This window comes from Myotis myotis, unplaced genomic scaffold, assembly GCF_014108235.1.
Source record: "Myotis myotis isolate mMyoMyo1 unplaced genomic scaffold, mMyoMyo1.p scaffold_m19_p_5, whole genome shotgun sequence".
NCBI lineage: Eukaryota > Metazoa > Chordata > Mammalia > Chiroptera > Vespertilionidae > Myotis > Myotis myotis.
The window spans coordinates 15,574,909-15,589,629 of record NW_023416357.1 but is presented as its reverse complement, the minus strand read 5'-3'; the positions used below and the strand labels follow the sequence as shown (position 1 = coordinate 15,589,629).

At 46.3% G+C, this 14,721-nt stretch overlaps 1 protein-coding gene across 8 annotated transcripts in view; it reads right to left on the bottom strand.

The window, feature by feature from the left end:
• TRIO (trio Rho guanine nucleotide exchange factor) overlaps nt 1-14,721 on the bottom strand; it is a 307,705-nt gene that overhangs the window by 21,017 nt on the left and 271,967 nt on the right. For 3 of the 8 annotated variants that reach the window (XM_036309519.1, XM_036309521.1, XM_036309516.1), the window contains 8 exons: nt 13,977-14,147; nt 11,326-11,421; nt 7,365-7,513; nt 5,983-6,049; nt 4,266-4,369; nt 2,716-2,785; nt 1,728-1,817; nt 1,078-1,170 (listed from right to left, as the gene is read on the bottom strand). In XM_036309519.1, the coding sequence (XP_036165412.1) occupies nt 1,078-1,170; nt 1,728-1,817; nt 2,716-2,785; nt 4,266-4,369; nt 5,983-6,049; nt 7,365-7,513; nt 11,326-11,421; nt 13,977-14,147 (840 nt within the window). The other 5 variants (XM_036309518.1, XM_036309520.1, XM_036309522.1 and 2 more) reach the window with 5 other exon arrangements.

Below are 14,721 nucleotides of genomic sequence, written 5' to 3'. Positions count from 1 at the left end.
CGCTTCAGTTCTGTTCCTCGTGTTTCCCTCCCAGTAACACCAGGAAAAGTTCCCCTTACGTGGACTTCAAGCTGCAGCCAAGCCAGACCAGCCCTGTCCGAGCAGGTAAGGGCTCCTGCTTCAGTGCAAGCCCAGCTCTGGCCCCTTTATACCCCGTTTCTAACTTTTACAGGAGAAAGAAATCTCAGCACATTGAACTGTCACATGTATCGTGGAAACGGTGGCAATGCCGAGGAATTTAAATCCATCAAGGGCTGTTGCTGAGCCAACAGAGAGGAACAGGCAGGGATTAAGCATTTAATTTTATCCAAGGCTCAGAGAAGATGAGAAAATATGTAAGGTCAACAGAGCGGAAGAAAAATCATTAGTATTCAAAGGTCTGTGGTGGGGAAAAAAGTTTACTTCAATCGACATTTTTATTCAGAATTTGATATAAACGAAAAATTGAGAAAACAGTATAAGGTGTCTTATTCCATTTTTAAAAGCCTATTCTGAAATATTTAAAATCAGAAATAACAAGACTGCTTCATGTTTTGTTTACAGAAAAGAACTCCCTCACCTCCCAACCCTCCTTCGCCCTCACCCTCCTTCTCCCTCACCTCCCGACCCTCCTCCTCCCCCACCTCCCGGACCCTCCTTCTCCCTCACCTCCCGGACCCTCCTTCGCCCTCACCTCCCGACCCTCCTTCTCCCTCACCTCCCGGACCCTCCTCCTCCCCCACCTCCCGGACCCTCCTTCTCCCTCACCTCCCGGACCCTCCTTCTCCCTCACCTCCCGGACCCTCCTTCTCCCTCACCTCCCGGACCCTCCTCCTCCCCCACCTCCCGGACCCTCCTCCTCCCCCACCTCCCGGACCCTCCTTCTCCCTCACCTCCCGGACCCTCCTTCTCCCTCACCTCCCGGACCCTCCTTCGCCCTCACCTCCCGGACCCTCCTCCTCCCCCACCTCCCGGACCCTCCTTCTCCCTCACCTCCCGGACCCTCCTTCTCCCCCACCTCCAGACCCTCCTTCGCCCTCACTGCGTCTTGCTTCACCAAACTCCCAACACCAGAATGAGCACCTGGCGAGCTCTTACCTTCAGTAACAGCTGGTATTTCATAATTCTCTGCACCGGTTTGATTAACAAATCTGTGAGTTGCAACCTATGGCCAAGGCGCTGCTTTAAGTCCTGTGGTTTTAAAAGAGGGGGGGAAAAAAGTATTTTCTTTTTTTTTTAAAGGGCATTTTTTTTAGTCCTTGCACACTTGTCAGAAATGCTCACTATACCAGAATAAAAGTACTGAGAAAAGAGGCCACGCTGCACAAAAACCAACTAGTGTATACTATTTCTCAGAATGTCCAAAGTTTATACTTTAACCTTCTTGAGCTGTTTTTCAAAACAGTCTTTGCTTTGATGCTTGTTTAAAGACTTTCTTTCAATTGCCTTTTTATTCACATACATATTTTAGTTTTAGGCTAAAAATTTAGGTCATGAATTATTCTGAATGTGTAATGAGCCTTAAGTTGAAAACAGATTTAAAATGAAACAAAACCCCTATTTTCACAATGACCCAGTCTTCTGAATGCTAAGGGATGCGACCACAGACTGAATCCCAAGAACCAAACACAGGTCCAGAACTCTTAGAACTGAGGCTCGTTTCCTGGGTGACCATTACTACTTAAAGTTTTGAGAAGCTTAAATTATCACAAGATTCAGAAAAACTTTGTTTCTATCTTAGATCTTACCTCAAAAAAGGTGTCAATGTATTCTGAGACAATGTGCTCAGACTTCGGTTTATTCTGACAGTAAACTATGTACATGTGCAACCTTCTCTCCTGGGGATGACAAAGGCAGACAGACAGGATATAACAACAGGAAGCTCATTAGAATATAAGAGCACATGCACATTTCAGTACCTTCAGAAAGGAAATTTCCTAAAACAAAACTGCATGGTTTAGACTTGGGAGCACATTCCAGATTCCTGACATAGACCAGCCCACTCCTTTGTGGCTCCAGAAACAGACCTCCTTTGTCACTGCCTCGGATATGTCACCCCCCCGCCCCCCCTCCACACACACACTCACACACTCTACCTGGCAAAGACGAGACAGCAAAGGAACACAGTTCTCATTAAAGGAAGAAACACTCCCACCCTTCAACCCTCAGTGGCCCTAGGAAGCCTGGCTGTTTTTATTGGGAAGAAACAGCTCTTTCGTCTCAAATATGAAGGCAGGGCAAGCGGACTGCGAGCCATCCTTCACCTGGAGAAGCTCCAGGTGTGGTGTGCACCCCTGTGGTCCCTCAAAACTATTTCCCAAATGCTAAGTGTCACCAGCCCTCTGCTTAGCGCTACCAGGTGCACCGAGGCGCAGAGCCAACGGTGGGGAACTGCCGGCATCTCAGCAAATGTTCGTCACCAGCACATTCGCAGTAAAAGATGCCAGCTTCACCCCAGAATGTCGCTATGAAGTAATAGAAACACGCTGTGTTAGACTCAGCCACGGACAGGAAGCCCTTTAACACTCTCTGACATAGGGAGGCCCTCCTGCACGCTGCCCTGGCTGCCTCGGGGCGCCCTCGTGTGGGAGCTTTGACCCGACTCTGGCACTGAGCCGTTTGGCTTATTCTTCACACAAACACGTGCGTAAACTGTGAGCTCGCCTTCAGTCTGACAAACCAATCACTGAACAGGACAGTATCAGAACGGCACATAAGCAACAGTATCACACTCACATGTTTCACAAAGAGGGATCCGAGCTTTTCTGGGTCTTCAAGGCACTTCTCCAGCTCCCCTAAAAAAAAGCTGAGACGAGAGGAGTATGACAACCACAGGAACGAAATGGCTGTGGACATTCCTTGCTGGGACGGCAGCTGTGTGTGGTCTATGTCCAAGTTATCATCCCTTTCATGTGTCCACATTTATGCTTGTTATTTTATTAACCTGAAAGCCAATCAGTCTGTATTGAACTTGTGCAGCCTTTGGGTTAAAACATCCCCCAGGTCTGCAGCTGTTGTGGGAGACACAACCTCGGGTGCCAATATCGCTGTCTCGTCAGCAGGACCAGCTATTTCCCCTTCCCTGTCACGCTGGCGTAGAAGTCTGGGTAATAGGACCGAATATCTCTTTATGAAGTCTACAGGCTATAGAGCTGTAAGTTAGAGCTGCTCCTAAAGCTGACCGAGCATTCATCTGAATCCGACTGGATTAGGTATTATAGGAGATATAACAGCTAAGACCTGGGCTCAAAAGTCCTACATTCCCTTAGGGGAGAGAGATACTGAAATAATACAACCCCACTTGAGACACACCATGGCAGTCCTCCTTATATCTGTAGGGTGTGTCCAGTTTCCAAAGCTCCCTTGCATGTGCCATCTGCCTGGAGGGAGCACGCCTGCCTGGAGTGGTCGGGGCTCACAGGGAAGCGAGCACTTGACTGGGTTTAGAAGTGATGATAGGTGCTGTAGGCTCGGGACGCAACGCACACACAGACAGGAAGGCAGGAGCTGCCCACACGACGGGGAATGGACAATGCAGCTGAACTGCCCACAACAGCACCAGCAGCTGACATAGAGCAATCCCTGGATGAAGGATTTTTAAAGTCAGCAGCAAGGTGACCTGAGGGATGGACGTGCAGTGACCAGCTCTGCAGGCCGGGCGGCTGCTGTAGCGTCAGCCCTGACCCGGATCTTGTTAGGGCAGGTGTGGCAATGTACTGCGACCAAATCTGACTACCATGAGCAATCATGCCCACGCTTTCCATTAAAACCGAGTTGGAAGATGAGCATCTTCAAGACCCTCTGCGTGTAATCGGTATTTATTCAGAAGGTGGCTGCAATTCTTTAGAAATATGTATCGAGGCTTACTCTATGCAGATGATGTTCTAAGTGCTTCATGTGTATTAACTCGGTTCCCGTTCACAGAAATCCCATGAGGGGGGTCACACTATGACCCAGGTGTGCAGCTGAAGACGGTGGCACAGAGAGGGGATGTCAAGGACTCAAGGTCAGGCCTGGGCTATGGACCAGGTGGTGAGGCTCGGCACCCTGAGGTGGGGGCCCGGGATGGACCAGCACGAAGGAGATAAGACTCTTGCGCGGGCCATGAAATGCTACCACAAAACTCCTCGGCCCATCAATTCTTCCTCTGCACCAGCTGCCTCCCCCAGCTGCACAGGCAAGGAAATGCAATGACCCAATGCCCATCCGTCCCCATTCGCTGATATGTGGGGGTCTGACCGGGACACGGTGTGCACACCACCCAGCGTGACGTGGACTTTACGTACTCTCTGTGCCAGTCATAAATCTGATGGATGTTGCCAAATACAATCTTGTCTTTTCCTTTCATGTCATCAGGAACACCATCTTCTTTCATAAGTGCCATGTAGCCCTATAATGAAATATTAAAAAACATGTTTATTACATCGAACATGTTTGTACCAAGTGATGGTTTAGTAATAAGGGACAAAACAGACACATACCATGTCTTGTAACCAATTCTTTATTTAAAAACAAATACAAATCCTATATGGAAAGGGTCCTTAACTGGCACTTGAACAATACAGGGGTCTAGGGGTGCCAACCCCAGTGCCCTCAAAAACACACAGATAACTAGACTCCTCAAAAACTTAACTTCCAACTAGCCTACTGCTGACCAGAAGCCTACTGATAACAAAGTCAATTAATACATTAATACATCTTTTCTATGTTGTGTGTATTACATACTGTATTCTTACAATAAAGTAAGCTAGAGAAAAGAAAATGTTATTAAGAAAATCGTGAGAGAGAAAACACATTTACAGTATTTAATGAAAAAAAAAATCCACATGTAAGTGGACTAAGCAGTTCAAACCCTTGATGTTCAAGGACCAGTGTCTACATGTAAGCAGAATGGACACTGTTATATTCATTGCCATGGTTTTCTCTCCATGTGTCATCACAGTCCTTCTAAGGAACTGAAGAAGCTTAAATAAATGTAAATGGTTCCATAAAACAAATCATCTTATAAATATTAACTATTTTCCCAGAAACATTTCCTCTGTTCTCAGCATTTCTCATATAAACAGATTTTCTTTTCTTTTTGGATTATTTCCATAATTTGTTAAAGCAGTAATTAACTATACTCTTTTCATAGATTGATTTTTTTTTAACAATGGCTGATTAAATATGTTGCTAAATGTGGTTAAAACTTTTATTTAATACACCTGGAATTCAGCCTGTACCAGAACCTCTTAAGTATTCAAGTGACTTCTTTTGCTGTTAACGATGCCTGTAGTCAAAGCAAGTATGGTAACTCTTTTTGTTACACATTTAACTTACTAGCCATTACTTTAATAGAATATAGACCCCAAAAGCATTGTCCCACACAAAGTTGAAGGAAGAGGTGATAAGATTTTATGCTATAAAAATAGCTCTATGAGCTGAGTTTATGGAGATGATCATGCTTTGAGCTTAAAGGCAGGGAAAAGCCCAGAGGCGCTCCTTGACCCCAGCAGTGGTTTTCGATGGCTACGCAGGGCATAGCAACCTCCATGCAATGAAAATGGTGAGATATGTGTCCGGGAAAACGATAAGCAAATGGTCTGGTGCATCCACTGACCATTCTCTGAAGCCAGGCAGATTCAGACGGAACTGAATCGACAGCTGGGCAGACTCTGTTAACCAGTGATGTTCGCATTTCTGTGGTGATACCTACTCTTGTACAATAATTAAAGGCAAGACTCCCATATAAGTTACAATGGTTAGATAGCATAATTTTAAAACTTAATTATTAAAAAATGAGCATGTCAGGTACATCAGGCAGAAAGAGGCCTTTAAAAGTCTATACTGATTGTTAAGATAATTGGCTCAACTTTATTTTTCAGTAATGCTTTTTTTTTTTTTTAATTTTTTGTCAAAAATGTCTTTAAAGCTTTGCAGAAAGTCTCAGTGTTAAAATGTAACACGATACCTCTCTGTGGACTTTGGGGACCGATACAGGTTATTAAATCTCTGAAAACATACCTCTACCACATAGCCGAGGTCCCGCACATAGTCACGCTCTGTCTCCACTAATTCTTGCAAAACGTAGCTAGAAAGAGAGAGAAAAAGTGTTTATAATCTAGACTCTTCATTTTCTAAAGGCATTCTTCCACACGTTTGCTTTTGTCGGGGCAGACTCCCCCAGGAATGCGAACATGTCAGATTTACACCACAGAGTCTCCAATCATGAGTGTCCCAAATCCAGGGAGGTGCACCTGGGTGACCCCTGAGGGTTGTGGAGGTCACAAGACACTTCCCACTCAGGGCGAACTCCCACCATCAGACCCGATCATGATCAGTAAAGGAACAACCAAGAGAAGCACAGACATAACTTTGTTATAACGCGTGACATTGCAGGAAGCAGGCTTTTGTTTTTAATGATTAAGTCATTGTAAACTTCTCTGAACATACAGGAAAAAAACTTAACACAGAAGTGTTTCTTTTTGTAAGGTTCAGTAACTGCCTAAGGTCACTCAGATAATAGAAGACAATTACTTATCAGCAGAGCACATCCTCACCCAGTTAGCCTAAAGTCGTTCCTTCCTTGGTTGGTTGGTTATTTCATTCATTCATTCATTCATTCATTCATTCAACCAACCAGCCCACGCTGACTAAGCACCTCCCACGTGCGCACCATCATCTAGGTGCCCGGACACAGCCCCTATGCAGCTCACCAGTGTTCTTTCCCTCAAAGGCAAGTTTAACCTAATATTTATCAGGGCTCATTCTTCTTCTTTCACTATAAGATACTTTACTGGAACAGAGAAACCTACCACTAATATATATTCAGAAAATATTACGGTTTTGGGGACTGAATTTAATTTTATGTTGCCTTCTTTTTCTTTCACAACTGTGCATACAATAGAAAGTATAGGAGTTTATCACCACAAATTTGAGGGGATATTCTTGTCTAGAATTTATGAATAAATAAGAATGATCTGTGCCCTGGCCGGTGTGGGTCAGTGCCTGAGTGCTGTCCCACGCACCAAACGGTCATGATCAGGACACATGCCTGGGGGGTTGCAGCTTGATCCCCAGTAGGGGGTATGCAGGAGGCAGCCAATCAATGTTTCTTTCTCATCTTTGATGTTTCTTTCTCTCCCTCTCCTTCCTCTCTCTAAAAATCAATAAAAACATATTAAAAATTAAGTTGTATAATATACAAATGAAACAATAAAAACTGCAGCGATGGCTGACTGAGCCCTTCGGGGGCCTGAGGGCTTTTCAAGCATATGTGCAGTTACTCAGAGCCCCTGGGTCTCCTCATTGCACTCAGTCAGGCATGAGACCCAGCTCCAGTTCTGAAGGTGACAGTGTCGGGAGGAAAGCCACCCAAACAATGACAGTGCAAACGTGTGTCTTACTGCCGCCTCTTTAGGGAGCTGGACTTCCTTTCTTCCATCTCGTCGATGGGCGAGGAGGAGGAGAGAAGCGAGTTGTCTGAAGGGTTGAAGGAGGGGCTGCTGCTGTCTCCCTGGTCAACGAGGAGGGAGCTGGGACGATCCTCCAGTGCCTGAAAGAAATGACATCCCCAATCACGATTCTGCCCAGAGTCATCGGGGCTGAAATCAGGGTAAGAAAATCTCACACTCAGGAGATACAGTAGAGCTGATCGCAAAATCAGAAAATCTATTTTTGTGAAATTATACAGTACTTAATAACAATCCTCCCAACTTTATTAAAAAACTAAATAAGAGGAGCTGGATAAAAGAGGAACATAAGAATAAAAAAAAAGTAAGTTTATAGCCACTGATATAGTCTATTCCTTATTACAAATAATTAGAAAAATATACAACATGTTTACACCAGAGCACTGCACCCAGTTCAAATCCAGAAATTGTCTTTTCAGTTATATTCCTGCCTTTTGAAAGCATGATCTGTTCAGAAATGATTGCCCGGTTTACCCCATATGCCCACCCACGTGCCTTACTGTGGGCTACGTGGCAGCATCCGCAAACTGTATTTTAGTTTAAACAAACTTGTTTTTTCTTGATGATCTATGAAGCCTTGATGCATACTCTGGTGCACACAGATCGCTCAGCTAACCATGATGCCGGTCTTAGGGGCACTTGCACTTCCTGTCTGTCTCTTCTGGAGGAAGCAGGCATGCTGGCCTCAATTACTGATCCAACCTGCCCCCCACCCCCACCCCTCGGATGTTAGTTTCTGCAGGTGATGGTTTTTGTTGTTGTATCTACTGTAGAACCTCAAGCAAAGCTTTGCAGGTGATTAAATCTGGGAGTTAAATATTGGTGACTTCTATCTCTGGATTAACGTGACAAAGATTTGCAGCTGATTGCTTTCTAATTGGTACATATTACTTTTCTTTCTTAGCCTGAATTCACAAAGCATAGGTTATAGTTTGAAAGTTTCCGAAGCAGCCCCGCTGGACATTCAGAGATGACCGAGAAGTATTTAGCGACTGAACTGGGAAAATGTGCTTGACTTATCTTCAAACAGAAAGCCCAACAAAAACTGCAAGAACACAGTATTCCCTACCAAATTAAAGCCTCAACGCGTGTCCTGTTTTCTCCCCTTCAGAGAACAATGCTGACTCCATCACGAAGCACAGCTTGGAGGACACAAAGTCTGCTCATCACACCCACGGAGCTGTGGAAACACACCAACTGCTGCTCTGACTTGCGAAACGCAGTTGGGGAACAGGGTTTAATGAGAGAAGAGCACTCGAAGTTTCAAATAAATAGCTATTGACATTAACTGGCAGCGAGTGATTTGGAGCGAGAGCTGAGGCTGGCCGCCCGCTGGTTCTGGAGGTCCTGGCAGGAGGCGAGTCTGAAGAATGAGGGGAGGAAGCTCTGCTCTGCCTCCTGTCCAGACTCCTAGCAGCTGAAGCTCAGAATTAACTCTGTCCACTTGAATGGTGAGAAAAAAAAGGAAGGGAGAAATGCCCGAGGTGCCCTCGCCCAGGAGCGAGTGAGGTGAAGTCCTGGACTTCAGTGATGTCCGCGAGGCAGTTTCTGTAGCGGCTGGAAAGGCTGTCTGGACCGAGACATGGCTGGTCCAGACGTGGGGGGCGGGTGGGGGGGGGCATCCAGAGAGACCTGGGTGCACACACCGACAGGGCGCAGTCAGGACTGCGTGTTCCCTCCCTCAATGCTGCCCACTCCCTCTCATTTATGCCGTCCACTCCCTCAATGCTGCCCACTGCCTCTCCCACGAGCAGTGTGCGAGGGGGAGGCTGCCACAGCCATAGCTGCCTCGGACCCAGGATGGCGATTCGGATGAATTACTTGTGGATCCTCTGCACCTGGCGGTATTGTGGCGGGTAGGTTCTTGTCAACTTTCTTTCTTAGACGAAGAAAGGTCTTGTAGCGATTCTCTCTTCTGAGGTTGGTTTTGGTAAATTATATCTTAAAAGCTGCAGATTTCATGCAGGTTTTCAAATGTACTTTTAAAGAGTTGAACAAAGTAATGTTATGACTGCTTCAATTTCCTGTTTGCTGCTCCCCTGTAATGTCTTATTTTGTGAATTTGTGCTTTCTTTTTTTTTTCAGGTTACCTGATATCTATATTTTTTGAAAGAACCAATTTTTGGTTTTATATATTCTACTATTTTTCTCTTTTCCAGCTCAATAATTTCTGTTTTTATCTCTATAAACTCATTCCTTCTGCTTTGGTTTATTTTTTTGTTCTTCTACTATCTTGAGTTAGATGTTTACTTCATTAATCCCCATTCTTTCTTGTATCTCATTTTATACTTAGAACAACGAACGGAAGAAAACCCCAACGTCAAATCCCAGCAGCCACTACAGCTGTCTGTTGCTGCTGCCGCATAGCTGACGCTCAGGGAAGACACACAGAAGATACACAATCTCTCAGGAACGTAGACAGGAGAGAGGAGCAAACCCAGGAAGTTGCCTGTTGGTTCTGACTTTTCAGATAGGACGCTCAGGTTTTGGGGTCAGGAGGTTGTTCCTTGAATACTGCTGCACAGGAGCCGAGCACCTTCTCCCCAATCCAATCCATGAATACCTCGCTTCTGATGCATAAACCATTCAGGGTTCAAATCCTATCGTGAAGGTGCCTGAGCCTAAGAGATCATCACCCACACGGAAATGAACATGATGCACGTGGTGGGATGGGCAGGAGCAACTCAGAGTCCCAGGGGCCAGGATAAGGGTGAAGAATATTTAAAAGAGTCACTAGGGTTTTTACCCACAAAATAGTTCCTGTTCGTCATGGAAGGATCAGTGACAGGAAATCAATGCAGTTATGTTTCTCTTGGACCAGGAAAAAAGGCAGAATCTAGATCATGTTCCCTGGAGGATGGAGAGGGGTGAGTCCATCAGAAAAAGAATAAGTGTGGTTTTCCCACCGGGAAAGAGAGGCATCAGTGAATGTCCACACGACGAATGCTTGCTAGGAGCTTAACAAACCCCACTGCATTCACGGTCCCAGCTCACAGTTGAGAGACAGTAAGTAGGAGAGTTTCAACCCACATCTACCTGACCCCCAAACCTACGCCCTTCCTGCAATGCCAACAACTTTCTGCCTGTTAACTTCAGAAGAGATGTGAGGGTGTAAAGCTGCAAAGGAGGAATAAACCAGTAAGAGGGGAAAGAGACAGCCATAGAACCCCTCTCCATTTAGCGGTCACCTAAGTGAATCACAGCGAACCTCAGCCCACTTAGAGTGGAATGCAATGTAAATACCTGCAGACTACTGACTGGCAGGTTGACAGTGTTGCCTTATAGCATTTCTTGGGGAAACTATTTAAATTCACAGACAAGGATGATTTTCATGGTCATATAACTGATGTGTATGAAAGGCTGTTTTTAAACTGTTTAAGGATGCTTGAAACTCACTGACTACAATGTAAGCATCCTTTGTTGGCACCATTCATCAGCTGTCTCTCAAAGAGACAGCCAGGCTGAGGTTTAACTCGGTTCCTACAGACACGATCTGTAGATCTTGATCAGTGGCATCCAGTTCTTTCTTGAGTTATCTGCCAACTCCTAGCAGCCTTCCCTGTCTAACTTCCTAACTTTCTGCCTGACTTCGAAGCCCAATGCATCTCTACCCTGCTGGTTTTAATCTGTGTCTGTTCACAGTAAGGCTCTGCAATGGTGGCTGTTCTAAGTTCTGTGAGCCCTTCCAGTGAACTACTGAACCCGAGGATGGTCTTGGGGACCCGACTCTTGCAGCTGGTAGAAGTGAGGGTGGCCTTGGGAACGCCCACTGTGCAAGACGTCACAGACACATTCTGCAGCCCTCATGACCAGGGCACAAGAGCAGTACACGGACAAGGCCCATGCACTGCAGCGCCACGCAGAGCCTCCGCACCTCTTCCTCGGAAAGCCTTACCATCTTGCTTTTCACGAGTTCCTCAATTGCACTGACAAGCTCGGCTGCACTCGGCGTTTCGGAGCTGGTGGGGCGGACTAACAACCGAGAAGAGGCCTATGGAAGAAGTTAAGAAAAAGAAAGGGGGGAGGGGAATGCCTTATGTTAGTCACTGGACAGACAGGAAATCCTCCTGCAAGCTCAAGCTCTTCTCAAAAGTAATTCCAGACAAAAAGACCACAAGTTTGTCTTTGTTTGCATTTATTTAAAGTCATCCCTCTAAATTTACAATATTCTGACATGAAGTATTAAATAAAACCTGTCTGGGATACATGTGGAAAGCAGACAGTGTCTGTTTTCAATCCGCAGTCATGTAACATCATAACGCTTTTCAGAGAGGTGCCTGGGCATGGGAGAATCCTAACTGTAACTTTTGCAACTGCTGGCTGGGCTATTGGCGAAAGGGAAAAAAATACAGACTCTGATCAATGGAAGAATGAAAGGCTTACGGTCTAATGAGTGAATCCTTAAATAATCAGGAAACAAAACAAGATACTAAAAATGCCTATGGGTTTAAAAGAAAGAAACGAGGAGGAAAAGGAACCAGGGCACGCTGAGCAGACAGGGAGGAGGGGGACGAGCTCACCATTTCCTGTGCCATCCACTTCCCCAATCATTAGTGCAGAGTACAGAAGATCTGTGGCCTCACAAGCTACCAGGCGCCGTGTACGGCGAGAGTCAGGGTGCACAGGGTGACACTTAAGGAATTTGGGGGAAGGGCTACTGCGTTCAAGTTCAGTAATTAGCAAACACCGTGTGTTTGCGGATTACTTGCGCTGTTCATCGATTGGAAACTAGAAGAGGGGCGTAATATGAGCCTCGCTTCATAGTAAGGGCAGTGGAGATGCATGCGACACACAGCTAGCTGTCCTAGCGATGCACTTCTCACAGCAGACAGTACGGATCTATACATTCACAACGAGGCTTCTACATGTGTGGATTCAGGTATGCACTTTGCAAAACAAATGTTGGCTTGGTCTAATGAAATCTGGAATATGAGGTGAAGAAAACAAGGGAAACAATTCAAATGGAGAGGTAAGGAAACTGAGCCAAAACAGACACAGAACACAAATCAACATAATGCTGCCGTGAAAGTTTACAAAAAGAGAAAACAGAACAAAACAAAATATTAGTCACAAGAAATATACTCTCTGGGAACATCACTATAGACTTTTAAAAATGAAGAACTGCTGCTGATAATAATACCCAATGAGGTAACACAATAACCAATAAACCATTTTAGGAAACAGAAGAATATCATGCAATCCACTGTTTAAGTGGAGAAGAAATACTCTTACTTGGTAAATAACCAGGCCTAGCACCTCCCTTTTGGCTGACCATGCAGATTTAAGACATTTCAGTTTTTTGCTTTTAAGAACGGTATAGCTTAGAATACCACGAAATAGCGTAGGGACTGTTAGAGAAATGACGCACCCCATTTCCTGATGAGTCCGCTCTGTGCAGAGGGGTGAGGTCCTCTTTCATCTTTGCTCCCTCCCACCCCTGACAGTGTAGGGTGTGCACCTCAGTCACCCCAAACTCCAGACTCAAACCCAAGCTACATCCTCCAGCCAAGACCCGCAGCTCCCTGACTGCGCGCTGGCTGCCAGGAGGGGAGAAGGAGGAGGTCAGTTCTGCAGAGAAGGGGCTGGAGAAACGTCTGCCTCAGGTCAAGATTCCTGTGCGACCTGGCTGGGCAGCGGTTCATCACTGGCCCTGGCTGCCCCCTCCCCCTGTCAGAAAACAGGCGATTCAGCAAGTGATCGTGATAGCTCTGAGGATGGAGTCAGGGGAGGAAAAAAGGGAAGAATGGGGAAAACTGATATGTTTTATTCCTAAAACTTAGCTATTGCAAAAAAACCACAAAAAAACAACCACTAGTGATGACTTCACAGCACGGTTTTCAGCACCTGACAATTTGGAGGAGCACAGTGGGCCAGGATGTGAGAGGACACGTAAGCCAGCCATCAGGTTTCCTGTTTGATATTTTGGGATCTACAATTGGGGTATATAAAATAATTCTCAATTACATAAGAACTCAAAAAACACAGAAACCGATGGACTTGGCTTGGCGCCTCCGCACGTCTCCAAGGAGGAGTTTCGTGGCTCTGAACTTGGACGCCTGTCCCCACACTCCAGTGTGATCCTCCTGATTTGTGGCATGCTGGGAAGAGGAACTGGATAGCAACGATCTCATCTGAACAGCCTGTGCAAAAGCACCTCACAGGGAGAACAGGCCGCCTATGCTGGACGAGGAGGCGGGTGCACAGACAGCTCGGGGCGCCTGTGGCTGCTCTCAGGGCCCCGTTGGGACAGTTAAAGAGGGAGCCTTACTTTAAAAGTGGCAACTGCTGAAGCACCATTAAAAATGCACCGAACATATTATACAAATGCACGTGTGTGAGAAACAGCACATGCCGGCCTGCTACTTAGTCTAACTGGACTTTGTCATCCAAAAGCTTTTGGGATGAAAACTGGCGGAATCTGCCTGAAAAGCAGAATGTTTCCCAGACGCCCTTGGACGGCCCGGGAGTCACCTATCTCCTACAATGAGGCTGGAGCTTGGCAGCTACTGAGGGCGCCCCCGTCACGCGGGCGGCCCGGGCCCCTACCTTGTCGTCCTGCGAGTCCGGCTGGAGCAGGCTGTGCTGCTGGATGGCCATGGGCGGGGGCAGGGGCACGGCGTCGGCGCCCTCCTCCCCTTCTTCCTCTCCGCAGCTCTGCATGCCCGAGGAGGAGGACTTGGAGAGCGTGCCACTGCTCAGGCCCTCGTTCCGGCCTCTCTGAAATGGAACCAACACTCGCTCATTACGCAGTGGGTCCCCACTGTCAACGTCAGTTCACAGAAACGAGCCCTAAGGGGTTAACCAGAAAACTACATGCTGGACAGAAGCTCAGATGGCAGACAGAGAACAATCTTCCCAGCCCTGACGGTAACTTCTCATTCCTTCCTGCAACCCAAGCGCTCTGCTTGCCAACTTGGACGAGAGAAGGGCCATCGAGTGTGTGTTTAGAAGGAACTGCCAATGGTATCTGTTAGGCTCTGAATACATCTCAACTCCGAGAGGAAAAAAACAATCACGTTCAGAAGTTTGAGCCCTAACCCTGATGGTGTCCAGGTCCTCTGGCCCATGTTAAGCTTCCCTTTTGGCACCTCGCTAGTATAAAATTCATGGGCATAATAACGGTGTAAAGAAAAATGCAATCCAAGGTGCATTTTAAGAATCGGAATTATCCCATTAATATCCCTCTATTCTTACTTTTGGAAAAAAATTCAGTTTATTTCTACTAAGAGGATACAGATTTAGAAGAAAGATGCGAATGCAATGAACCACACACTCCAGCACAGCCCGCGGC